Source organism: Pecten maximus, chromosome 14, assembly GCF_902652985.1.
Source record: "Pecten maximus chromosome 14, xPecMax1.1, whole genome shotgun sequence".
In the NCBI taxonomy this organism is placed as follows: domain Eukaryota; kingdom Metazoa; phylum Mollusca; class Bivalvia; order Pectinida; family Pectinidae; genus Pecten; species Pecten maximus.
This window is the reverse complement of record NC_047028.1, coordinates 18389951-18417587: the sequence shown is the minus strand read 5'-3', so window position 1 is coordinate 18417587 and position 27637 is coordinate 18389951. Positions and strand designations below refer to the sequence as shown.

General features: G+C 35.1%; 2 protein-coding genes across 5 annotated transcripts in view; one reads left to right on the top strand and one right to left on the bottom strand.

Annotated features, from left to right (window-relative positions):
• Positions 1 to 1237: 1237 nt before the first annotated feature.
• LOC117342203 (60S ribosomal protein L8-like) lies at positions 1238 to 9208 on the bottom strand. The gene is made up of 7 exons (XM_033904256.1): positions 9117 to 9208; positions 8291 to 8434; positions 5672 to 5813; positions 4421 to 4639; positions 1928 to 2043; positions 1618 to 1704; positions 1238 to 1358 (listed from the first exon to the last, which is right to left on the bottom strand). The coding sequence occupies exons 2-7, from the start codon at positions 8426 to 8428 to the stop codon at positions 1281 to 1283; spliced, it is 780 nt and encodes a 259-aa protein (XP_033760147.1). The 5' UTR covers positions 8429 to 8434; positions 9117 to 9208; the 3' UTR covers positions 1238 to 1280.
• A 506-nt stretch (positions 9209 to 9714) lies between these two features.
• LOC117341923 (ATP-dependent RNA helicase DDX3X-like) overlaps positions 9715 to 27637 on the top strand; it is a 28123-nt gene continuing 10200 nt past the window's right edge. The window contains exons 1-15 of one of the 4 annotated variants that reach the window (XM_033903789.1): positions 9715 to 9841; positions 12383 to 12446; positions 13842 to 13910; positions 17499 to 17618; positions 19236 to 19316; positions 19591 to 19735; positions 20202 to 20489; positions 21006 to 21105; positions 21360 to 21495; positions 21813 to 21901; positions 22455 to 22547; positions 25611 to 25771; positions 26413 to 26557; positions 26714 to 26858; positions 27174 to 27358. In XM_033903789.1, the coding sequence (XP_033759680.1) occupies positions 9797 to 9841; positions 12383 to 12446; positions 13842 to 13910; positions 17499 to 17618; positions 19236 to 19316; positions 19591 to 19735; positions 20202 to 20489; positions 21006 to 21105; positions 21360 to 21495; positions 21813 to 21901; positions 22455 to 22547; positions 25611 to 25771; positions 26413 to 26557; positions 26714 to 26858; positions 27174 to 27358 (1866 nt within the window). In that variant the 5' untranslated portion in view covers positions 9715 to 9796. The remainder of the gene's footprint in view (positions 9842 to 12382; positions 12447 to 13841; positions 13911 to 17498; positions 17619 to 19235; positions 19317 to 19590; positions 19736 to 20201; positions 20490 to 21005; positions 21106 to 21359; positions 21496 to 21812; positions 21902 to 22454; positions 22548 to 25610; positions 25772 to 26412; positions 26558 to 26713; positions 26859 to 27173; positions 27359 to 27637) is intronic. The other 3 variants (XM_033903790.1, XM_033903791.1, XM_033903792.1) reach the window with 3 other exon arrangements.

Sequence of the window (27637 nt, the reverse complement as noted above, 5' to 3'; positions counted from 1 at the left end):
TAATTGAGAAAATGTTCCTTTAAGATATTATCATATGTGATCCCTTTGACCTTCAATGAAATTTAGCGCCATTCATTCGAAAATCTTGATAGCTCTTCACCCAATCCCGCTAAATGCCCAATATCAGGTATCTGGGCCTCTTGCTTTCTTAAGACCTCATTTAAATATTTTAGCATATTTGACCCTGTGACCTTTGATGAAAGTCAAGGTCATTCATTTGAACAATCTTTTACAGCCTTCCCCCAGCATGCCATAGGCCCAATTATCACGTATCTTGGTTTATAATGGGAAGAAGTTGAAAATGTAAATTTACGAATTGATGATGCATACAAAAGGCATTTAGCATAGGTCACTCTAAGGGACCTAGATAATCTAATTCTGAGAGAAATCTAAGATTTAAAGTAAATTACAGACAGTAATGCATAAACTTCTTACACTTAAATCTGTTTTCAAACTTTTGATTAAACCCAAATTATCAATTTATTTGAGGTACCTCAACTTGTGACAAAAATAATGTATCAGCAACTTGCCAGCCTTGAATTCAAGACTGAAGATTAAACAAAGATTTCCTCCTCAAATTTGGATAAATTGTATTTTCATTTAAATGTGTCTTGTTTGACTAATCAACCATATATTTATAATTGATAAGGTAATTGACTATGGAAAAGGAAAGCACCTGCTTAATCTATATGCAGGACAACTCAAAAAGTAATTTTCAGGTCCATTCCAGTAAAATATCTAACCAGATGGGAAGACTTCAGATTTGTCATACAGGAACTACCAAAACAGGTCATTTAATTAAAGCATCAACATAAAATAGTCTGCATTTTCTTCAAAACCCATCGTGCATACATAGAATTTCTAGAGACCTTCCATAAACTAGATTTTAACTAGAACTGTCGCCAGGATGGCCGATTAATACCCCCGCTATCTGCACGATGGTCAATGGTGAATTGGAACTGTTAATTAGAGGCATACTAAGATAACATAGTAATATAGTGACAAAATGCCATAGCAACCATAATTTTTAGAAAAAGAAAGTGGCATACACATCTACACATGATCATTAATATGTGTGTGAAGTTTCATTGGAATCTGCCCATCGGTTTAGGAGGAGTTGTCCGGACAAAATGTGTCTACAGACAGACAACCCGATTCCAGTATACCCCCCCCTAACTTCGTTGCGTGGGTATAATGAAATAGCCATCAACTTCACAAATGAGATTAAACACAAGTATACCATCAAGGGTTTTATTAGACAGATGTACACTATCACAAATTTAATCTTTCTCGCCTGGCTTGGTGACTTGCTTTGTACCTCGTAGACGACCAGTACGACGTGCGGCAATAAGACCGACCTGAAAACAAACGTAGTCTAGTTTTTATCTCAGAATCATGTTCACACAATACAGATTTCTGTTATTGATCTTCAAAAAAATAAACATATGCATTCAAATGAAATTCCTAAAGCAGTTTGGGATTAAAGTGAAAGTTGAATCTATCAACAGAAAAAGTTTAAATTACATGCAACCTGTCATAATTTGAATCCAAAGAAGTCTGATATGCTATTAAATATTTATAGATGAATATAGTTAGCCAACAGTGAGTCTGACTTACCTTTCTACCCGCTGAGGTGTCTCGTCTGACTGTAGACGCTTTACCAATATGCTGATGGTTACCACCTCCGTGAGGATGTTCAACTGGCTGTAACACAAATATTTCCTTTTATTATGCAGGTTAACTATTCCACACAGCTATTTGTTTTCTTAATACTAAAGATGAAACATGGACTTTGTCAGAAGTAATGTATATTCAACAAACACAAAAAATTTGCTTTGATTATTAACCTCCCAATTTTTCGATGTTCACTGATTTGCAAAGTGATCTCTGTTTCAGCATTCTCAAGGCCGTACTCAAGTTTACTTACGTTCATAGCCACACCACGAACTTTAGGCCAGCAGTTCCTCTTGACCTTGTACTTGAAGTAGGCACGACCAGCCTTCAACATGGGCTTGTCGATCCTTCCACCACCGCTAACAATACCTACAGAACATGGATTCAGAAAATGTAGAGATTCATCCTAATTCTTTTTATAATCAAGGACTTTACCTGTAAAATATATATATTCAGTCCTAAAGCAGAACACCAGATATTAAAAAATACCAATCTATATCAGGTGCTGGAAAATGTGGTTAACTACATAGTATTATTTTAATTAAATCACTTCATTTGATGGTTTATTGATAAAACTCTAGTCCCCTCATGATACCATTGGGTAGATGTGTTACAGGAATAGCCCTGATAGCTCATGGAAAATATATATCATAAAAGACATTCTTTCATTAAATCATTTGGACTGTTAAAATTTTAGTTTCATTTCTAATTTTATTCTTCCATGCTTTGCTTTCAGCAGGTTTTCTGATACCACAAATATCACAATGACACATTGATATTTCCAGTATATGACCACACAGGCCGACTTGTCTATATCTTCATGTTGATTTTGGCCGTGACAACTAGTGATGGATTAGTATACTGTTATATCACTGTATCGGCAAATCATTTTGACTTTTCCCCTTGATGCTTTTTTATTAACCTGAATCCATAACACAACTAACGTACTTTAAATGGACGACGTTTCTACACATACAAAAAACAAACAGGAAAGACATGTCCTAATCTGGGTCATCTAGACGCACCACAAATGCGTCTTCATAACCAAGATTTAACAAGGGCCCAATGGGCCCAAATCGCTCACCTGCAATGCAGTGATCTTTTCATATATGGATCCTGCAGTTATTTGAAAGCATGCTACAGGACCAATATAATGTCTCTCTGCACTTTGGCTTTTCACTAAAAGTCATTTAAAGATTTAAGCATACTTGATCGACGTGACCTTGAATGAAGGTCAAGGTCATTCATTTGAACAAACTTGGTAGCCCTTCACCCCAGCATGCTACAGACCCAATATCAACTCCCTGGGACTCTTGGTTATTGAGAAGAAGTTGTTTAAAGATTTTAGCCTTTTTGACCCCTGTGACCTTGAATGAAGGTCAAGGTCATTCATTTGAACAAACTTGGTAGCCCTTTACCCCAGCATGCTACAGACCCAATATCAACTCTCTGGGACTCTTGGTTATTGAGAAGAAGTCGTTTAAAGATTTTAGCCTTTTTGACTCCTGTGACCTTGAATGAAAGTCAAGGTCATTCATTTGAACAAACTTGGTAGCCCTTCACCCCAGCATGCTACAGGCCAAATATTAGGTCTCTGGGACTCTTGGTTATTGAGAAGAAGTCGTTTAAAGATTTTAGCCTTTTTGACTCCTGTGACCTTGAATGAAAGTCAAGGTCATTCATTTGAACAAACTTGGTAGCCCTTCACCCCAGCATGCTACAGACCCAATATCAACTCCCTGGGACTCTTGGTTATTGAGAAGAAGTCGTTTAAAGATTTTAGCCTTTTTGACCCCTGTGACCTTGAATGAAAGTCAAGGTCATTCATTTGAACAAACTTGGTAGCCCTTCACCCGAGCATGCTACAGACCCAATATCAACTCCCTGGGACTCTTGGTTATTGAGAAGAAGTCGTTTAAAGATTTTAGCCTTTTTGACTCCTGTGACCTTGAATGAAAGTCAAGGTCATTCATTTGAACAAACTTGGTAGCCCTTTACCCCAGCATGCTACAGACCCAATATCAACTCCCTGGGACTGTTGGTTGTTGAGAAGAAGTCGTTTGAAGATTTTAGCCTTTTTGACTCCTGTGACCTTGAATGAAGGTCAAGGTCATTCATTTGAACAAACTTGGTAGCCCTTCACCCCAGCATGCTACAGGCCCAATATTAGGTCTCTAGGCCTTTTGGTTATTGAGAAGAAGTTGCTTGAATGGAAAGTTGACGCCGGACGGACGGCCGGACGGCCGGACGGACGCCGCGCCACGGCATAAGCTCACTTGCCCTTCGGGCAGGTGAGCTAAAAAGTGAAAGCAGTTATAGGCGACAGGTGATAGATGACAGGCCTTCATTTATGTTTGGAGAAAAAAAATAATCCAAAGTGTGGCTGCCCTTCAAACAAGCCCCTGAAGAAAACAAGGTGATATGCCTACTCTGTAAAGTTAATTAAATAAATAATTATAATTTCAGTTATAAGTTCATCAATCTAAATTTCAATATTTCACTATTCTTTGATCAAAAGATTAAAAATACACAATAAAAAGGAATAAGCATTTTTGTTTACAAGATATTGAAAGACATTACACACTTTCAACAAAAATGAAGACACTCCTGTATTTGCAATACATATCGTGTATCGTTTTAGCGTATCACAATACATATTGCATCATTTCGACCTTTCCAATACCAAGGCCTAGTGACAACATTACCAATCTGTGGATGATATTTGTTTGAGATCTTGCACACTTACCAACCATAGCTCGGTTGGCTGATGGGATGACTTTCTTGGAGCCGGATGGCAGCTTTACACGGCTTTTCTTGGTGTCAGGGTTGTGGGAGATGACGGTGGCATAGTTTCCCGAGGCACGGGCCAATTTACCACGATCTCCTGCCTTCTCTTCAAGACAACATACGATAGTTCCTTCAGGCATGACACCAACAGGTAAAATGTTTCCAATTTGCAGGGATGCTAAAATAAGTTATATACAGAAATCAGAAATCATCTATACACAACACTTGTTATATATCTATCATGACTTTAATAACTACTATCAATGCTCAGGTTCTAAAAATATTCACATCAACAATGTTCAGGTCAAAGTGAAGAAATTTTTAATTCATCATTGCATTGACCTTTATCAAGTTATTTCTTCAAATGTTATCAGCAATTTAAAGTAATAATCAAAAGCTGAACACCTATAATCTTGAAAATGAGTGAAGAGATATCAACATGTAGCAGTTTAAAATGGAACCAAATTTGTGTTCACTGAAGCTGTTCCTTTAGTCTTTTCAAGCATAGAAATTGAAAAGCATGCCCATGTTTTTTTTTTAAAGAATTTTAATGAAACTACTTTACGCAAGAGTACAAGTCCTGTCAAATTAATTGTCAGCTAATGATATAAATCAGAAATCATCTATACACAACACCTGTTATATAACTATCATGACTTTAATAGCTACTATCAATGCTCAGGTTCATAAAATTATTCACATCAATAATGTTCAGGTCAAAGTGAAGAAATTTTTAATTCATCATTGCATTGATCTTTATTGAGTTATTTCTTCAAATGTTATCAGCAATTTAAAGTAATAATCAAAAGCCTGAACACCTATAATCTTGAAAATGAGTGAAGAGATATCAACATGTAGCAGTTTGAAATGGAACCAAATTTGTGTTCAAGCTGTTCCTTTAGCCTTTTCAAGCATAGAAATTGAAAAGCATGCCCATGTTGTTTTTTTTTTAAAGAATATTATTGAAACTACTTTACGCAAGAGTACAAGTCCTGTCAAATTAATTGTCAGCTAATGATATCTTACATTAATTTTGCAGAAGTTAAAACCGTAGGCTATAATTACCCCTAATTTAGAGTTATACAAAAATCCATAATGTGCAGAAACACAGTATTCTGCTGCATACCGATGTGGGTAACTACTTTTTTTTTATAAACTGAACTTGCTTTGCTCTTTTGTTTGATGCTATAGATTTCTTTTTAATTATTACCTTTCTTTCCACAGTACACAAACTGTCCAGTGTACATGCCCTCGGCAGCAACAAATGTTTCCATCCTCTGTCTGTACTTGTAAGGATCACGGAATGCCACCTTTGCAAGGGGGGCACCTCTGCCTGGGTCATGGATGATGTCCTGTAAAAGAAATCATGTTAATAGGAAATAAAGGAATCCCTGATATCTAATGGTAAATGTTAAAACCAAAAATAGCTCGGCAGTGATTTTTTCATCCTTTTTTACAGGGGCCTGTACCTTTTCAATTGGGAAAATACAGCGGCATTTTTCCCCAATTGGGAAAATTTGGTGTTGGTTTTAAATGAAAAAAAAAGTCAATAACACGTCCATATATTTATTTATCTGTTGAATTTTCAACATTCATCTGGCCTAATGATTCTTAATAGCTATCTAAAGGGCCATTTTCCTTGTTTTTTGCCCCTTGAACATGTCCACCAAAGAGTCCAGGTCAGTTGTCATGTTTTTTCAATTTTCTTGAAGGATGTGTCCCAAGTTTTATACCCTTTTGTAACAAATGGCTTACAACTCAAATGTGCACCAAAAAATAAACAATTCTCAAACAATTCTCAGTACTTGCACATGTAGCCACATGTCACACTACTGTGATAAAGACAAGAGAAGGAAGATCCATATTTGGCAGCATTAAATGTTCATCTATCGACGCTACTCCTCTTTTTTCCCGATAAAGTTAATACCAGATTTTCGTCGCGGGTTACATGTACATTGACGTTTGCTACGGGTAAACATTCCGTCTGGACGGTTGATAAAACAGATTCAATGTTGGATGATGATTCATTGGTTGACGGGTTGTTTGGTATATCGCCGCCGGAAGACTTTTTGAAGAAGTCACTCACTTTCGTAAGGCCTTTCCTATCTTTTTTGTCAGTCTTTTGACATAATACTTCGTGTTGTGCGACTCTTGTTTACATGATCTTAAACTTTCAAGCGCTTGTCATAGCATATGTGAGACACGTGTGCGATTAAAACACTCGATCGACACAGACTTTCGCGGTGCGCTCGATTTGAAACATTGAGGAAAACGACATCGTTTCAGACACGGAAACAGAAAGCACGGGAATTTGCGTTATCGAACGCGACCAACATAGAACGAGAACACCGGCGTTGAAAATTTCTTGTGAAATACATTTTGGTCGGCATTTCTTTATACCAATTAATATGAAGGGATATTTTCCGAATGGGAAAATATGAGCAAGAAATTGGGAAAATACAACAAAATTTCTCTAGGGGAAGGGGCGGAAATTCGGCCCCAAATCGACCCTAAAAAAATCACTGCTCGGTAACATGACTGTCAGGTAAAGTCAAGATATAAATCTCCCAGTCCAAGAAAGAGCTCACGCAAGCATACTCCAATAATATTAGAGGTTTACACGACAGGAAACTTTTGACAGGCTGTCATGTAACCTCTAATCACCACCGCACATAAAACCTGTTGCTGTGACCCACCTAATTAAAGTCGTTTAAAAGTTATCTTTACTCACATTTCATATGATCTGACCTACCTTATTCTATTTATCCATCATAAATACACAAAGTCACACAACGTGTGTCCATATCTATATCAAAGATCAGTGATTATTAGCCTCTTTTGTCGTTTAAGCGTAGGTCCCATTTGTATATACCGCCATACTTGTTTTGATTGTGACCTCTCGAGGTTATTTCCAGTTTATCCAAATATGGACTTGAAATAGACGAAACGCTGTGAAAATGTTACGCTACGTTTTCCATTTTATTTGCATTCCGTATTTTATAATAACCGGAACAGCAAAGTTGTTTTAGTGACCCAATATTTAAGACAGTAGGTTGCAAGTGAATTATTGTGGATATAGTTATATTTAAGAGGTGTCCATCAACAGTTTGTGCATAAATGGATTGATACTTCATCAACAAGTAAGCGTACACATATTTGTTAACATGAATTATCGTTTTAGATGGTTTATGACACTTTTTCGTCGCGCCCTAGAATCGGGGCGCTGGCAGCTACAAGAAAAACACACTGAGTCGCAATATCCACCAATGTAATCAGGTGGAATAAGACCTCATATACGTATAGGAGTAACACAAGCACAGCTTACATACAGTGATTGATAATTACATGCAGGATGGACCTAACAATTGCATATCAAAAAGAATAACAAAGATGTTTTTAAACCTTATGAACAGTGTACTGGCATGCATACATGACTCAACTGTCAAGTCAATGTTGAAAGATGAACCAAATTTGAAGTTTCCCAAAATTAGAAACAAAATTTTCAATATCATGTTCTTAGTCGCCAAACCAGATTCCCAATACCATCAACGACCAAGGATAGAAAAGTTTTAAAGTTGGATTGATACAGTAGATCTGAACAATTTCTACACCGCAGCAATTCCATACATTAAGTAAACTTAAACCATAAATTTTATTCATTTTATGTATCCGCTTTTCGTTGCTTTCTCATTCATAAATAAACCTGAATTTAATGCTACTGAAGGGGCCAGAACTACCAATATATTCTACCGATTGTCTTAATTTTCATACATATATCCATTTTATAACAGGAACCTACAATGAACTCTCCTCCTTTACATAAGCTTACCCTGATCACACCCTTGATGTATCCATGACGTTCAGCGAAGTCAACAGGTCTAAGAGCGGCCTTCCCTTTCCTGGTTCTTGTGTGGGCCTTGAAAATGCCCCCAGGACCCTTTCTCTGGGATCTGATAACACGACCCATTGTGCTCTGAAACATAATTTTGATTCATTTTTTTGCATTCATTTATACAATTTTTGTAGACTTTTATGAGCAAATTTTGCTGCTAAATATTATGGACTATCAAATTCAGTTCTTTTTGCTTTAATATTAAGGGCCTCTAATTTCTAATAATCATGATTTTGATTTGTTGACGCAGTCTTTCGGCACAAGGGTAAAAAAATGTTTTGACTAACATGGTATCGTTTGACTTTAAACATACCGTTATATTTTTGGGCCTTTTTTAAACCGAAATTTGACCTGTCCATGTACAGACCACAAACTCACGAAATGAGAATCAAAATATTACCGACAGGCTAGTTGACGACTATTTCATATCCCATTAAATGAATATCCGACATTATCCGTAAAGAATTATCGAAATACAGATAAGGTGGGTAGTATAAAGATTGAATGTACAAGTATTGACTGCAAATGGTATACATGTGCAACTGTTATCGTAACACAAGCTAGCATTGACGCAATGGTTGGGGAGACAGGTCCAATAAAATCATGTTTTTCATTAACGATCATTTTATTCAGAATAGTAATATTGATATTTTTCTATTGCAAAATAATTAAATAGTAAAAATAATCAGTAATTTTTGTTAGACATAGTCGGATGGAGGACAATTACGTTGGATTGAAAACTTAGTCCACATTTTCCACTCACTCAATAATGGCCGATTTCCGGAAGAGGCCGACCAGTTGTTGGGAAAAGGGTGAGTCGGTAAAATGTGTATTAACTAGAAAATATGTAAAAGATCTTGAATCGATTCTTAAGTTCGTCTTATATATAATTTAACCATAAAATTAAATAATCACAACAAATTATGTTGTCGTTTACAACTAGGTTTTGTTTACGGTAATTTATAGTCTGTTTCCTAAATTGTAAATATTTATATTTTATATTTATTTTTTTCATGCATATTGTACAAATTTTAGAGCAATCATATCCTCTATTATAAAAATGGGTAAATCTATTTAATGTGTAGTATAGGTAAATGCAGATATGAGGTTTTTAATTATCCAAAAGAAAGAAATGTATGCATTCTTAAGTTTTATGAAATCAACTTTAATATTTTGTTCAGCAAAACCCTTAATTTTTCTGTATTAAAACAACGGAACCTATTCATCATCTCCTTATTATGAAAAATAAATGTATCCAGTTGTTTTTCTTGAATCAAGATACTACCAATTGTGTGAAAGGCTGAAAAACGTTAAAAATTAGTGATTTGTCGCTCCATCACGTGATCGGTGCATGGCTATTTATAACAGGCCTTTTGTGCATTGAGACTGTGGCCTAAACCATCAAGCAAGCAGCCGTCGAAAAGTGTCATCCGAAATTATAATATGTCAAATGTTCCAACTCAAAATGTGCAGGGTCTAGAACAGCAAGTAAGTGTTAGAGTGATGTTGTTACTATTATTTTTAGCGTTTGTTAGACAACACAATGCTCTCGCGGACAAGAAATAGAAATTTTTCGTCCGGCAACGTGCTCGCATCGTTCGGGATATCGAACAAAATGGCGACCGGCATATTCAGAATGTAGGGTTGTGCAATATATTAAGATTTACATGCTTTGTGTAATGTTGTTTCGACATTAATGATGTTTTATACATTTTGATATAATGAATTGTTCATAAGTGGTATTAAAAATACGCTTTACTTGATATTTCGTCTGGATTGAATTTTGCTTGTAAAATCCCCCCCCCCCCCCCCCCCCCCCCGCACACTAACACATCTTAACCACATGGCCCATGGTGTCCACCGATAGTTGATTCATGTCTTCAGATCGTGTCTCGCTGTAAGCATACTCATTTCTCGAATAGTACAATTGATTCCATCTGTACTAGGACAAGCGTTACGAAAAATATTTTTCACTCCATTTTGTATTCATGCATAAACTTGTGGAACTTGTCGAAATACAAGAAGCTCATGAGAGCTTATGTTACCCATTGCCATATTCGACATGAAGCAAAGCTCCTTGTATAATAATTTTAAATAAATAAATAAAAATCTTCTTGGAAGTGCCCAAGAATACGTTATATCCATCAACTTGTGGCAAATTGTAAATAGATTTGAATAGATATTGGGGCACAGGTAAATCTGACTTTATAAACGTGATGTTGATCAAGTCTGAACTTCAACATTTTTAGTATAGACTGAACAGACATTGCACTGGTCATCCATATACATTTATACCAATTTGTAATTGTTGTAAGTATGTTATGAGACCTCTGTGCAACCTGGAGTCAGAAATGAAAATATAAAAGATGTATTGTAAGAAGCCAAATAGCTTTGCAACATTGGATAACCATCCCCGGACATGCACACATCTGCCTAGTAAGCTGCAATATCAAGATTGATAAACAGACCATTTTAACTTTGCCTTGTCTGACATTTGAAGTGATCTTAAGCTGGTGAATGGAGCAAAATCAAATTCCTCACTTCTAAGTCTTAAAGTTTCCACCTTAGTTACTCGATCTGCCCAAACACATGAATGAGCAAGATTTACCAGAAGTCATTAATTAATGGGCCCAATTCTGTGCTAGCAGTAGCTGGGGAATGTCCTTCATAAGATTTGATAAAGCATTTGATTTCTTTTAGCAATTTACAAAAAAATAGAAAATTCAAGGAATTTGACCATTTTGGTGGGCCATTTTGGAAAATATGGAGCCAATGGCCCCTTCCAGAGTTATCCCTGAAAATGATTAATTTTCCTTTAACAAATTTCCTACTTCATTCATGTAAAGGATGAATAGGCAAATTCACAAAGAATTTCAAGATCATAAGTCAACATAATAAACAAGTGTAAGCTGTACAAAACCTTTTTATTTTAATTTTTATTTCAATCATCTGGCAACAAATATGTGAAATAGATACTGAATGGGCTCCTTTCATCAATGACATATCCAGTATTTTTGTAGTAAAATTATCTTTTGAGCGATGACTTTATTCCTTCTGAAAATTTTTTTCACAATTCAACAATTTTGTTCCACAAAATGAAAAAGACAAAAAGGCCACATCCCAAACCAGTGAGAAATAGATCAGGTTGCATTTGAGCCTCAAATTTTTTTTCAGGTGAGAGTAGGACATATTGTCCCTCTGCACACAAAAAATGTGGGGTCAATTTTGAAAAACAAGGGGTCATTTACAGTTGAAGTTTAACCAATTCAAATTTTTTTTTAATCCAGGCCTATCAAAGTTAATTATAGATAAAGATCTAGTGGAAAAAGAAAGTTAAAATCAATGATTGTCCCGGTAAATAGAAGAAAGCATGTAAAAATTCAGCTGTGTTTTAGCTTAAAGTAATGAAAGACAATCATTAATCATAGTTTGTGTTTCTTTCATAAAACAAAATATGATTGATTATTTATTATAAACATTCAATGGATATTTCAGGGGTGTAAAAATCAACTTGACTAACATTCGGGGCAACCAAAATTTGAATTTTGACAAATAGAAAATGATAGCATACTTATTCAGGCAAACAAGATATTACTATCTCCGACATGATTTTCATATTGGATTTCCTGAATTGTGTGTGATTAAGAATTTATCAGAATGATTCATGTAGTGGTATGTGAAAATATATATATTAAAATAAACAATAAAAAGTTGAAATATTTTTATTTTCTGTTTTTAAATAAAAAATTCAAGATGGAAGAAGTAGATCGCTGGTAGTGCAGTTCCAATCCATCAATCAAATAGATGATGCCTTGTTTTCCCAATCTGATCGATTGTACATGTTGCATGCCTGGTCCGCGAGCTTCAATGGCTTGTTTAACATCACCAACTTTAGAGTTATGGGCCTTTGACCTTTAGTCAATGCAGTGCTGCTATGTTTTAGCAGTTTTTTGCCAAGAAACCGTAAGCTTTGTGACCTAGATTGATAAATAAAGGTTCTTGGTAAAAATTAGCATTTTCTTCTTGCAGTTTGCTGGGATAGACATCAACGCAGGTCGCCCCTACAGTGGTAACAGGGGAGATAACTTCAGTCGTAAGTCATCTTTTTTTTTTTAGATATTTAATTTTGTTTTTAATGCTGCATTTATAATTTTCTATATGATTGGGTGGAAACATGCTTGGCAATAGATCTATGAATCAAATATCTGTTAATAGATGAATGCTGGGAGTGTGGTGTGAAATGCCCATATTTTTTTATTCCCATTTTTTCCCTGACTTTCTTTATTACATCATTTGTTGAAGGATGATTTTATTTATTTCCATATAAGATATTTGTAAATGAAATCTGATCTATTGATTGATTCATAAGAAGTTTTCCAGACCAGAAAGAAATGGGCCAAAAGTACCAGGAACCATTTGTTTCTAAAATATTCATTATGAATATGTATCCAACAACAGCTTTTCTCTTTGACAAGGGAGATATTATAACATTGTATTAATCAGTATTTCAAAAAAAAATTGTGTATAATACATTGATTTTTTTACAAGACAAAATGTAATCTGATTCTCTACATATACCTTCATTACCTTGCACTGTGTGTGTGTGTCTTGGACTACTGCACTTTGAAGAACTATACTATGGGTTGTCATATATGTAAATATACCAATATAATATGTAAATTAAACTAGAAAATCTGCACAAACCAAGATCCAGTAAGCTTGTGGTGTTCGTCTTTACAGGGTTCTATAAGGATGTCTAGTGGTATATAGACATCTCTTCACAATAAATTAAAATTTGAATTCAAAACAAGTAACAGAAAGCTTTAACTGATGAGGGGAAGGTGGGATTGTTTTGTGTGGAGCTCCATGGCAAACATCCCTCAAAAAAGGTCAGTTCCATGATGGCAGTAAGAATCCTAGGGGTTGGTTGTTAATAGTATTACATAGTTCTCATCCTGAAAGTCGGAGCTTTTAGAGCAGGAATGATGAGAACATCACAGCTGAATGCTTCATGTTTAATTGATTACTGCCAGCATGACATCTGACTTACAAAAGATGTGTTTTGCCTCACGAGTAAAAATTAGATAGGTATTGATTTTTGTCTCATGAGCAAAAATTTAATAGGTATTGATATGGAATTTCAAATAATTTCATTCTTTTTTGTCTTGCTTAAATTTCGAGTTATTTTCCAAAACACATTTTACTGGAAATTTCAAATTGTCATACACAGTTATGCACACAATGTTGTTTTGAAGATATATAGTAAACTCTCCCAATTTCTTGGTCCACTATAGATGAATGATAAAATAGATCTATGTTTGAACTTTGAAAGCTCATTGATCATTCATTGATAGACTATGATCGATATCAGATAAGATCATGAATGTATGGTGTATGTAAGAAAAGACAAGACTTTGTTTATTGGGTTTGAAAGTTGTCATTGAGATCACATCTTTTGTGATATTATCACACCTTTTGTGATTTGTAGATGGTGGACCAAAATATCGACCTAACAACGTAAACCCCAGATTTCAGGAGCAAACATTCTACCATCAAGGTGTTGTATCATCCCACCACTTAAAGATACTATGTCGAAATCTGAATCTTTACTGGGTGTTGTAGAAATGTTCAGTAGGTCGCTAGGGAAGATTCACAGGGGCGGGATATGAGGGAGTTAAAACAATTCTTGGTCTACAGATTTGTTATAGGTTATGAATTATATTTTGCAATTTTACCGTACTTAATTCTCGGTGTTTAGACATTGAAGTTGCTAAACAATTTCGGTGGTCATTTTGTATTTGTGCCAACATTACAAAAAAAGAAAAGAAAAAAACTAATGGAAGAAGTGACAGTAGCAAGAGCTCTGTCATTTTTACTCTATCTGAAATCTGTTCGGTTCTGACAACTGCCTGTCTATTATGTCCTTTACATATGTCGGGTCTCCATTTTCAGATTTGTGTGGTATCGCTGTAGTTCCTGGTATGAAGATTTTTTTCCAACAGGAACTTAGATCAATCCTAACCTCTTTTTTGTTTGAAAGTGCCTTTGTTTATTTGTTCATGGTACCTTGTACATGTAATTTGTCTTTATTCTTTACTTTTGCCAGTTTTAGTGCTGTGGCAAGATTTTCGTATTTTTGCTGTTTTTCTTGACCCAATTCCAATCTGATATTCCATTTAAAGCAACTGTATTTTATCTTTTGCTTTTTTTTTCCTAAGTCCAAAATATTTTCAAGTTCTTCTTTTCACCCATGGCAGTTGGAGTCGGACAACCCTAAAATGTTGACCCCGGCAAAAACACAGTCTGAAAACTTTCTATTGCAATAACGATATTTGATTAAAAAAAAATAAACACAAAATGATAGACCAGAAGTCTTCAATGTTAAACTGATTTACTTGGTAAAATTGTTCCTTTGCATGAAAAGATTAATTTTGACAAATAATCAGTTTTTCAGTAAAATACAATGGGAGGGTGATTTTAAAGTTTTGAATTTGAAATTTGGAGACATAGTAGCTTTAGGTGTTACTATATAATGTGAGTGTTGTATTATTGTTCATTTTGTATTGCCTTTCTCTGCTGTTGCCGCTGCTGCATGTCTCAGCAGCTAGTTTATTGTATACATGCATTTGGAGCTCCTTTTATTGTCTCCAATACTTAGAGAGAGGCTTCATAGATGTTGTCTTTTTGTTTTTTTTAATTATCATTCTGTTCAGTTAAAATAAAAATATTTTCTTGATTTTATATGTTTTGCAAATGGTTTTACTTATAGCTAGGTTATAGGTTAGATATTTTTAGTTTAGAAATCAATTAAACCTCTATAATGAAAATAAAGTAAAATAATGTGTATGCATGTAGTTAAATAATTTTACTAAAACATGGAAATCAATTTTATGAAGTTCTTATTGGGAAATAGTATTCATTTCATTAAGATTCCAAAGTTTTAACTGATACTAATGTACTATTTTGTGTTACTATATACATCACATGTATTTGACTGTTGTCCTTGTAAAATGAGGCGTAAACTGTAAAGTCTTCATCCTTTCCTTCCTGTTTAGGCAGAAAACAATTGGAAAGGTTTTAGTATTTCAGCTAATGCCTTTATTAATCATTATCAATCATCTAATAATAGCTTATTCAAGTCATTGTTTATAATAAAAAGGTAGAAATTATTTCTGATTGTAAATGTGAAAATGTTTTGAAACATACCAGTTAATATATCTAAAATGTTCAAAGCAGGAAGCTTTTTGTTTTATTAAAAATACATGCAATACACGTACTAAACACACACAAGGAAATAGTACATACATACATACATACATATAAAATGCATTATGTCAATGTATTGTGCCAGTGAAGCCCTGTTAAATTAGATAGGGTCCCTCTGTATAGTTTGAATCGACTTCCTGAAAACAAATAGAGATCCTTTTATTTCCTTTGCTTCCAAAGGCAATAGTGATGGCTAGTTATAACTCTGTTCGTTAGTATTGAAATTTTCCCGATATATACTGAAAGAGCACTGAACAGGAAACAAAACACTAGCATCGGGGAAAACAATAGTTTAATATTTGGTCGAACACAATAAAATCTAATACTTCTATATTGAAAAAAACAGAAACATAAAAAAAACTCTTTAGTTACCTTTAAGTCTCTAAGGTCATAGCAGTGATTAGGAAGAGCTGACAAAAAACCTTGGTTCATGTTTGAATTTAACAAAGATATTTTCGATTGAATTCGAGGAAAAAACTAGATTGGAATGTGAGTGTGACGAGGTATATGGAGCAATGTAACCTTCCTAATCACTTGGTGTGTGTAGTGTTCTAGCATGATAATGATGGCATATGGATGATACATAGGCTTGTTTAAGACTACAAGTAGTTAACATTGAAAGAAAAGTTGAAGAAACAAACAAATATTTTCTTCTCATAGTCATATTTAATTGGAAACATTACATTTCAATTTCTGAAGAGTGAATTTGAATGTTTTAATGAAAGTCAAGAACTTGGTTATACCGGTAAATATGATTTAGCGACTAATACTATTGGCAAGAATTTGAAGATTAACAAGTGATTGACTTGGTATATATACATGTTTATGTGGCTGTGAGAACTGGGGGCAAGTATGGATGTCAGGGGTATTGAACCTTATGGAGCATGATGTTGTAATCGATCTTAATTAGTGGACAGTCACTGAGGGTCAGATATAGTGACCAGGATACTGAATGCACTGAGGTACAATAGCAGACAAGATCACTATGATTAAATGGGATATGTAGACCTATATATAATTCCTAACCTTAGAACATCTGGGAGGAAGCTAAATTATTGTAAGTAGTTTTCCTTAGACTGCTGGAAAGAGATATAGAGGTGTGCACAATCTCAAAGTTAGCTGCTGGGTGCTGACATTGAAAGGTGTTCGATCAATAGACTTTCCTAGGGAACATTGGAAGGAAGAATAGTGTGCAATTGTTATCCTTTGGGGTTTAGCTGGCTGGAAGTTTTGTGAGATTGTTACTCTTCAGCAGTTGGAAGTGTGTGCAGATCTTTATCCTTTAGGTTGTAGATAGATAGTATTGGTAGGTGTTCAGAAAGAGGCATGTGTGATTGCTATTCTCTATCCTTTAGGTTGTAGATATAGATAGTATTGGTAGGTGTTCAGAAAGAGGCGTGTGTGATTGCTTTTCTCTATCCTTTAGGTTGTAGATAGATAGTATTGGTAGGTGTTCAGAAAGAGGCGTGTGTGATTGCTATTCTCTATCCTTTAGGTTGTAGATATAGATAGTATTGGTTGGTGTTTAGAAAGAGGTGTGTGTGATTGCTATTCTCTATCCTTTAGGTTGTAGATATAGATAGTATTGGTTGGTGTTTAGAAAGAGGCGTGTGTGATTGCTATTCTCTATCCTTTAGGTTGTAGATATAGATAGTGTTGGTAGGTGCTCAGCAAGAGGTGTGTGTGTGTGATGGCTATTCTTTTGACAGATAGGAAGGCACGGCAGATAATATTGGGCGAAGCTCATTGAGATGTGTGTGAGATTGTTACCTGCTGGGAGGGATACTGAAGGCAGGAGTCATACTGTTCATCAATAGCTAATAAACACTGGTGTGGGTGCTAGATGGTTATAATAACTTGGGTTATTTCCATGTGACAGGACCACCTCCTAATGTGCCACCACCAACTGGTAGTCGTTATGTTCCCCCTCACCAGCGAGACGGTGCTCCAGTACCCCCACCAGGCAGCTTCCCACCGGCAACTGACGGTGGTGGTCCAGGTATGTAGGCAGATCCAATACTGGTCAACATGCATACATATAAAGCCCAAATAGTTTATAATAAATGTAGGCAGATCCTGTACTGGTCAATATGCAAACATGTATGTCTGTTAACAGTCCATGAATCGATGCAGGCAGATCTATTGCTGTTAGATACTGTATGTATATGAAATACATTGTATGTTACATTTGACACACTTGTCAGTGTAAACCTAACAGACTGATTTACTAACAGACCGTGATTTAGGATTTAGGATTATCCACTGGTTATCTAAAGAGAATAATGACTGACATTGACGTGTATATGTCTGATACTGGATGACACTGAATATCCTGAACCTTTATACAGTGTTTTCCCTAAGAGCCAGTCGCCGGCAAAATTGCCCGTTTACAATGACGAAATGACCGGCTACAAAATTGAAAGGTTAAAAAATAAAGATATTGTTTGGGTTTTCCCCATATATGTATGATTGTTTTAAAATTCCAAGGGCATAACATTGACCCGCCGGGGGCTGGGCGCCCCCTGGACCCCTGCCTTCTACTTTGGGATTTTTTTCTCCTACAATATTTTATAGGGAAAACACTGTTTATATGTTAAATGTGTAGCAACTTCCGAGAAATCAAACCAACTCTGTCAAGGTCTGACTGGATAATTGATTTCTTATTATATTATAAATGCATGGATGGATGAATGGAAGGATTGGCTATCTGAAACTAAGATACTTTTCACCGATCTTAATTTGATGTACAGGCATTTCACTTTCACATGCACAACACACACACACGTCCTTTCCTGTTGAACCACGTAAAATATTGCGTCAGATGTTCTTATACAAGTTACAGATTAAACATTAAAAAGGCCTAGTACAGATTTAGATTTGACATCTTATGAAAAATAATTCATTCAGCCTTTCATAATTTTGATTTTCAATATTTGCTTTATTCATAAGATACTGTATGCTGCATTTTAGTTGCAAATTTTCATTTGAATTTCTATTGCTTTCAATCATTGCATGATGTACTTCCATATTTTCAAAGTGTTAAATTAATCTGTAATTTTAAGAAATTATATAATATATATACATGTATGTAACATCAAATAGTATTTTCAGTATTGGTCTAAAATATAAATAAATTGAAAATGGGTTAAATTTGAAAATAATGGGGGGGGGGGGGGGGGGGGGGGGGGGAGTGTCTTTATCACAGGCATGGATTCATTAGAGGGTGATTTTTATGTAATTCAACAACAAATTATTTTTCATTTTCACTAATCTTTTTTCACTAATGGTGTGTGATACCAGTGTTAGTTTATTTCAGAAGCCTTATAGAGGAATGATTTTAAATTGATTGTTGTCATTGAGATTACTGAGAATAAGATACGGTATTACATATTAATAATGGTGGAAATAACATACTTCAGAGAGATATAGTTGTATTTGTTGGATGATTAAATGAAAGTAAGTTGATAACTGTATTATGAAATTTTGTTCTTTAATCAAAAAAAAAAAATAATAATAATAAAGAATGTGATGGAGGGAATAAATTTCCATCAATAAGACAGTGCTGTATTGTTTTTCTCATGGTACATTCAATAAAGAAATCATTTAATTATTCTAGGTGGCTATGGAGGCTACAACAACCAGGGCCGCGGTGGATACAACATGAATGGAATGCCTCCCCAGTCCTTCAACCAGCCCAGTAAGTAACTGTCTTATAATCAGGTAGATTTTAACTTTAAAATCAAAATATTTGAAAAAAATAAAGCAATTTGTAAGAACCTTAGTGTTTTATTTTAATAGGTGTAATTAAAGTCTGTAATTGGTTTTTTAAGAAGTTGATGTATTAAAAAATCTAGACCTGAGATGCCCAAGATATATTTGTCACAGAAGTTTCTAAGGGCTTCAGAAGTAAATTGTATCTAAGACCTTTGTTAGCACTACTTGTGCTTTATGCAACTTTGTGCACATTTAAGACATAAGTGATGGACGTGGTGGATACAACAACTACAACCGTGGAGGTTACCAAGGCAACTACGGAGGTCAAGGTGGCGGAAACTTCAACTCCTTCAACCGTCGTGGAGGAGGACAAGGAGGTTACCAGGCCAACGGAGGCGGAAGGTGAGTTTGCGCATCCAAGGAATCGTGAATACAGTGCTTTTTTACTATCGAAATCCTTAATTTTGAGGCAATTTCATGTAGCACATAATAAAAGAGGATTTTAGCAGCTACTTTACATGTTGGACATCATTTTATGGAATGAAATTTTTAGACTTTTTAGAAACTTTTAATTTACAACTTAAAAAAGTATTTAAAATGGAAAACATTACACACATCAGGTATGTTTTAAAACTCCAGACTAGCTTTAACAAATTTACTATCATTTTCTCAAGGTCATATTCAGATATTCTGAAGATCATGTCTTCATTACTACCTGTCTATTTTACTCCTTTGTTTTATTATTCATTATTTGTGGTTGGATTTACATGAAACTACCCTTGATTAGCTATTAGAGTAACAAAATCTTACCAGATTTATTTACTGCATATAAATAGTACCCCTATCCTGATTGTATTATGTATACCAGATACAATGGCCGCGGAGGAGGTAGTAGTGACAGAGGTATGAGACAGGGAAGCATGCCTCCACACCAGAATCATCCTCCACCTGGCAACTCTCGCTGGGACAATCTGGACGATGACCGTGGCTCAAGAGAACAGAGGGCTGGCAGTGCACCCTCCCAGAACTGGAATAACCAGGGTAACCGCTGGGACAATAGGACAGAGTGCAGCGTAGTGACCAACAGTCGCTGGGCCCCAGAACCTACTAAAGAGAACTGGAATGTGGCTCTTCAGAGGAACGATCGTCTGGAATTGTATGTTTATGTAACATAATTTTCAACCAAAAATATATCAAGATTAAGACTGATAATATTCTAATGGCGATATAATATTGAGACTCGCAATTGTAGGGGTTTTGAACTTGCTTATAGAAGAATCGACTAAATGCAGGGAATTAAAGGACCAAAAAGAATAAAGTGAATTAGGCAAATCCCTGAACTAAACAGCAATTCGTAAGAATGACTTGAAAAATAACAGTAGTCTAACTTGCACTGACAGGTACTTGTATTAAAATGATGTGTATGTTTTAGAAATACACTGTAAATGAACAGAGTAGAGTTTGTGTTCTTGCTGTCAGTATTTTGAATACAGAACTGACATTTTATTAGAAAAATTAAAAAGGCTTGAACAAATATTAATCAAAATGGAATTAGATGTAGAATGGAAGCCTGGAATTATTAGTCTACTTAAGTCTGAAAAACAAAGAAAGGCAAGTAAGCATTATACAGCCAATTTTGATAAATAGCATCATTTTCGACTGCTTTTGACAGAGAGCTGTTTGGTGGTGGTAACACTGGTATCAACTTTGACAAATATGAGGACATCCCAGTCGAGGCTACAGGAGAAAGCTGTCCCAAGCACATTGAATCTGTGAGTGATATTTTGAAGTCTGTTTTGACAGGTCGGTTATATCATTTGAAACCATAAAATGTTGGTGCATAGATCTGTAACATTGAGTTTTTTTGGCGATTTAAAAAAAAAAAAAAAAAAAAAAGCTTTATGAAATAATTCTCCATTTTGAGTTGAATTTCCAAATTTATTAAACCATAAACCTCTAAAATTTCACTATATACATTACCTTTCAATAATTTGTTCACCATATCTTAATATGACCATTATTTCAGTTTGAGGAAACAGAGCTGGGTGAGATCATCCGAAACAACATTGTCCTGAGCAAGTATGCTAAGCCTACCCCAGTACAGAAGTACTCTATCCCAATCGTTCTGTCCAAACGTGACTTGATGGCTTGTGCCCAGACTGGTAAGTTTAAGACGGTTGCATGTTTGAAAGGAGAAAAATTTCAAAATGAAAAATTCTTCAATTCAGTAGAAGATTGATCAAGAAAATATAGATTTGTTTTTGAGTAAGTTGATGTCTTGAAATGGAAAGTATTATTTTGATGTGTTTTTATAGCAAATATTATAAAACCTGTGCAAAAATTCTTCAATTCAGTAGAAGATTGATAAAAGAAATATACATTCGTTTTTGAGTAAGTTGATGTCTTGAAATGGAAAGTATTATTTTGATGTGTTTTTATAGCAAATATTATAAAACCTATATCTGCTAATGTCACTTAGGATCGGGAAAGACTGCTGCTTTCTTGGTGCCAGTGTTGAACCGTGTGTATGACAATGGACCAGGTGATGCACCTGTACAGAACAATCAGGTGAGGACATTTCACATGAAAATTGTCAATTAGGAGAACACCTTACTAATTTGTGAGGTTAAGGTCACGGTTCCAATATTATGCAATTAGTCAAGCTTCAACAATGATGCTTATTTGCATGAAATCATTCATGTCTTTAAAGATATTTCTGAGTAAATCTGTAGGCTGAAAAAATAGATTAAAATATGTTGTATTTAGAGACAATTTTGTTCTTTCACAGGCTGATTTTGTTCAACTTTGATGTCATGCTGTAGATTAATCGTTTGGTCATCTGAATATGAATATAGATCCATCACTAGTCAAATCCATATTTGCCCAGTGTTATTTTGTTCCTACCATTTTAATTCTATAAATTGTATGCAGTGTATTAAAGTTTATTGTACTGATTAACATGCCCTTGTAACCTGTATAATATAACAAACATAAAATTATTTAAATCCTTAATTCAGAAATTCAATAGATCAATTGAATTTTGTTGCATTTCATTAAAAACTCCTGTGTTTTGGAAACTGATCTGTTCTGAAAACAGTATGCTCTAATAATATATTTTCAGGGGCGCTATTCCCGAAGGAAGCAGTATCCTGTTGCTTTAATCCTGGCCCCTACTCGTGAGTTGGCCTCACAGATATATGATGAAGCTCGCAAGGTAAATATTGTATTAATGATTGACTATTAAGGAAATACTCAAAAGAGAAAACAATTCTGAAAATGGTACAAAATTTCTTGTTTTACTGAAAATTTGTACAGTCTAAATATAACTGGATAAAAAAACCAGACTTATCTTTATAAAATTATCTTATTGAATGTATAAGACCAAGTAAATACCTTTAGTTACAATTTTAAGCTGTACGTGGCAGTAAAATGTTATAGTCTAAAATATGATGTACAATTGAAATAAAATGCTCTGCGATCCCCAGAGATGTACTCTGTGACATGCTTTGGGTTAAAAACAGTGCTATATAAAATGTAGTGATTTGCATCGTTGGAGGTTGGGCTGTGCTGCTCAGCTATCTTGGTATTGTAGCTACTACACGTTTGTAAATTAGGGCTACTTTTTGGATCAGCTCTGATCATAATTGTTACTTGTGATATAGACTGCCATCTTGGAAATTTTATCGTTTCATCTTCTGAACAGATGGAGGTTATAAGACAGCATTCAACAGAAAATTGTTTGGTCTAAAGTTGGTTTCAACCTGTGTGTCTTACAAGAATGTGGCCTAGATTGAAATCTTGCTTTGAATGGATGTTTTAACAGAGCTATGAACTATAATGAGAAGGGCATTGTTCATATTTGGTCCTTATCAAAATATATTGTATTGACCCATGTAGTAAAGGGATGCAATAGCTAAGATGATTAGAGTTAAGGCCGAATAATGTCGGGTGAAGATACGAGGTATGTGGCTCAACGCTCCCTACCTGTGTCGGTTTGTGATCCTCTGGAAGCTGAGATTCATTTGTAATGCTATCAAAGTACGACAAGTACCGAGTGGAATGTGTTCCATTAGAAAGAATCGTTTGACTCTTCAATTTGGAGATGATCTACATTATGGAGATGATTAATATTAACAGAATTTGTCATGCAAAAGTGAAAATTGTTACTAGGTAAGAAAATTGAATAATTCTTGTTACCCTGAAAAAAAAGTTATTTGCAGTTTTGGGATGATACTGTGCTGATAAAAAGAGTGCTACATGAAATTTAGTAATTTCAAAATATACCTAATATGCGAATGGAATGAAGTGCTCTGCCATCCTTAAAAAATATACCTAATATGTGAATGGAATGAAGTGCTCTGCGATCCCCAGAAATGTACTCTGTGACATGCTTTGGGTTAAAAACAGTGCTATATAAAATGTAGTGATTTGCATCGTTGGAGGTTGGGCTGTGCTGCTCAGCTATCTTGGTATTGTAGCTACTACACGTTTGTAAATTAGGGCTACTTTTTGGATCAGCTCTGATCATAATTGTTACTGGTGATATAGACTGCCATCTTGGAAATTTTATCGATACATCTCCTGAACAGATGGAGGTTATGAGACAGCATTCAACAGAAAATTGTTTGGTCTTCAGTTGGTTTCAACCTGTGTGTCTTACAAGAATGTGGCCTAGATTGAAATCTTGTTTTGAATAGATGTTTTAACAGAGATATGAACTATAATGAGAAGGGCATTGTTCATATTTGGTCCTTATCAAAATATATTATATTGACCCATGTAGTAAAGGGATGCAATAGCTAAGATGATTAGAGTTAAGGCCGTAATAATGTCGGGTGAAGATACGAGGTATGTGGCTCAACGCTTCCTACCTGTGTCGGTTTGTGTTTCTTAGGAAGCTGAGATTCATTTGTAATGCTATCAAAGTACGACAAGTACCGAGTAGAGTGTGTTCCATTAGAAAGAATCGTTTGACTCTTCAATTTGGAAATGATCTACATTATGGAGATGATATAAACAAAATTTAATGCATAGAAAATATTATTAACAGAATTTGTCATGCAAAAGTGAAAATTGTTACTAGGTAAGAAAATTGAATAATTCTTGTTACCCTGAAAAAAAAGTTATTTGCAGTTTTGGGATGATACTGTGCTGATAAAAAGAGTGCTACATGAAATTTAGTAATTTCAAAATATACCTAATATGCGAATGGAATGAAGTGCTCTGCCATCCTTAAAAAATATACCTAATATGTGAATGGAATGAAGTGCTCTGCGATCCCCAGAAATGTACTCTGTGACATGCTTTGGGTTAAAAACAGTGCTATATAAAATGTAGTGATTTGCATCGTTGGAGGTTGGGCTGTGCTGCTCAGCTATCTTGGTATTGTAGCTACTACACGTTTGTAAATTAGGGCTACTTTTTGGATCGGCTCTGATCATAATTGTTACTTGTGATATAGACTGCCATCTTGGAAATTTTATCGTTTCATCTTCTGAACAGAGAGAGGTTATGAGACAGCATTCAACAGAAAATTGTTTGGTCTACAGTTGGTTTCAACCTGTGTGTCTTACAAGAATGTGGCCTAGATTGAAATCTTGCTCTGAATGGAGGTTTTAACAGAGCTATGAACTATAATGAGAAGGGCATTGTTCATATTTGGTCCTTATCAAAATATATTGTATTTACCCATGTAGTAAAAGGGATGCAATAGCTCGGTTGATTAGAGTTCCGGCCAAATAATGTCGGGTGAAGATACGAGGTATGTGGTTCGAAGCTCCCTACCTGTGTCGGTTTGTGATCCTCTGGAAGCTGAGATTCATTTGTAATGCTATCAAAGTACGACAAGTACCGAGTGGAATGTGTTCCATCAGAAAGAATCATTTGACTCTTCAATTTGGAGATGATTTACATTTTGGAGAGGTTCTAAACAAAATTCAATGCATAGAAAATATTATAAGAATTGTCATGCAAAAGTGCTCTGCTATCCTTAAAAAATATACCTATTATGTGAATGGAATGAAGTGCTCTGCGATCCCCAGAAATGTACCCTGTGACATGCTTTGGGTTAAAAACAGTGCTATATAAAATGTAGTGATTTGCATCGTTGGAGGTTGGGCTGTGCTGCTCAGCTATCTTGGTATTGTAGCTACAACATGTTTGTAAAACTAGAAAGGAAAAAAAATGTTATTAGGCCAATTCTGATCGGTATGATTACTTAATATAGAGTATTTAAGTTTTGTTTAATTTTAACAAACTATGTGGTTTTCATTTACAGTTTGCATATAGATCACGTGTTCGTCCTTGCGTAGTGTATGGAGGAGCTGACATTGGTGCCCAGATCCGTGACCTTGACCGTGGCTGTCACCTGCTGGTGGCCACCCCAGGGCGTCTTGTTGACATGATTGAACGAGGCAAGATTGGTCTTGACTACTGCAAGTAAGTCACTGTACTCATTTATATTCCTGCATTTCTCCTCATTTAATTAAACTTGACTTTGATCATGAAGGTATAGGCACTCCCATTTCCCCTCATAGTAACACCCTTCCAACAAGGTTAACAAGACTGATGAAAGAAGTTGATGTAATTTGTTTCATAATCATTGGAAAAAAAAACAACTTATGAATTGTTTATTTTAATATCATTTTCAGAAGTTTTATGGTAACGGTATTTTTTAAGTAGGAAGTTCTGGAAGAAGTAAAAATCTTAGTAAATCATTTCAGACAACAGTAGACATCTCTTTTGAGCTTTAATCCATTTCTAAATTTAAAAAAAAAAAAATTCAAGTTATCTTTATTGTAATTTATTCAGTTATGAATGTTGCTCTGCGATCCCCAGAAATGTACCCTGTGACATGTTTTGGGTTAAAAACAGTGCTATATAAAATGTAGTGATTTGCATCGTTGGAGGTTGGGCTGTGCTGCTCAGCTATCTTGGTATTGTAGCTACAACAAGTTCAATAAAAAAATCTTAATTGATGTACAAATTGACCTGAATTATGTTTCTGAAAATGCCCTTAAAGTGCAATTGAACTGTTTATTGTAAGGTAAATTCAAAACGTATCTTTCCCTATTACACAGGTTCTTGGTTTTGGATGAAGCTGACAGAATGTTGGACATGGGTTTTGAGCCCCAGATTCGTAGAATTGTTGAGAAAGATACTATGCCTCCTTCTGGCACCAGACAGACACTCATGTTCAGCGCCACCTTTCCAAAGGAAATCCAGGTCAGAATACTTTGGTTTCTTCATAATTGTGTTAGAAAGTAGGCACCAAGGTAATTAAAGGAGAAAACAATAACAACTCATGTAATATTTCTTCCAAAATTCACAGAAGAATTTATTAACAAGACTTAAAATCTTGCATGGCTGATAATGTTACAGATCCTAGCCCGTGACTTCCTGGACAACTACATCTTCTTGGCTGTGGGCAGAGTGGGTAGTACCAGTGAGAACATCACACAAAAAGTAGTCTGGGTGGAGGAGGGCGACAAACGCTCCTTCCTTCTTGATCTCCTTAATGCTGCAGGTAAGTTTCTCTTTTGTATGTTCTCTTACAATTTGTTCATGGCAATTTAAAAATTTGTTTGAAAATCATATCATTAGTACTCGGCACAAATTGCAAAATCTGAAGTCTATTTTCACATGTGTGAAGTCCTGTAACAGTTCATGAAAACTGAAAATTGCAAATTCTAGAAATCGTGTATGAAAATAAAAATTGCATAATCTGAGAAAACTATTTTCATTTCATATGAAATTAGTTTTTGATTCAAAAAGTTTTACTTTTTGAAAAAATATTTGATGTGAAATACATGTGGAGTGATATATGTGGTATCCTCATCAGCTGGACCCGATGCCTTGACACTGACATTTGTGGAAACTAAAAAGGGTGCTGACGCCCTGGAAGACTTCCTCATCATGGAAGGCTACCCTGCCACTAGCATCCATGGAGATCGTTCACAGAAGGAGAGAGAAGAAGCTCTGCGACAATTCAGAAATGGCGACAGACCCATACTTGTTGCTACTGCTGTATGTATTCAAATGTGATAGCTTGTGTGAAACTGCAATATTTCAAATTTATTCACACTGCAATATTTCAAATTTATACTTTATCTTTTCCTTTAATTTTAAAAGATGGACACTGTCAATTGTATTAAACTTCTTGATTTATGAATTTCTTTTCAATAAAAGTTGATGGTTAAGTTTTATTACCTTACTAGAGAGGAGTTCTGCTGAAGATCTGTCCTCACCACTGGCAATAACCATATGCCATTCACAAAGAATAGTCTAAAAAGATAGTTCTAATGG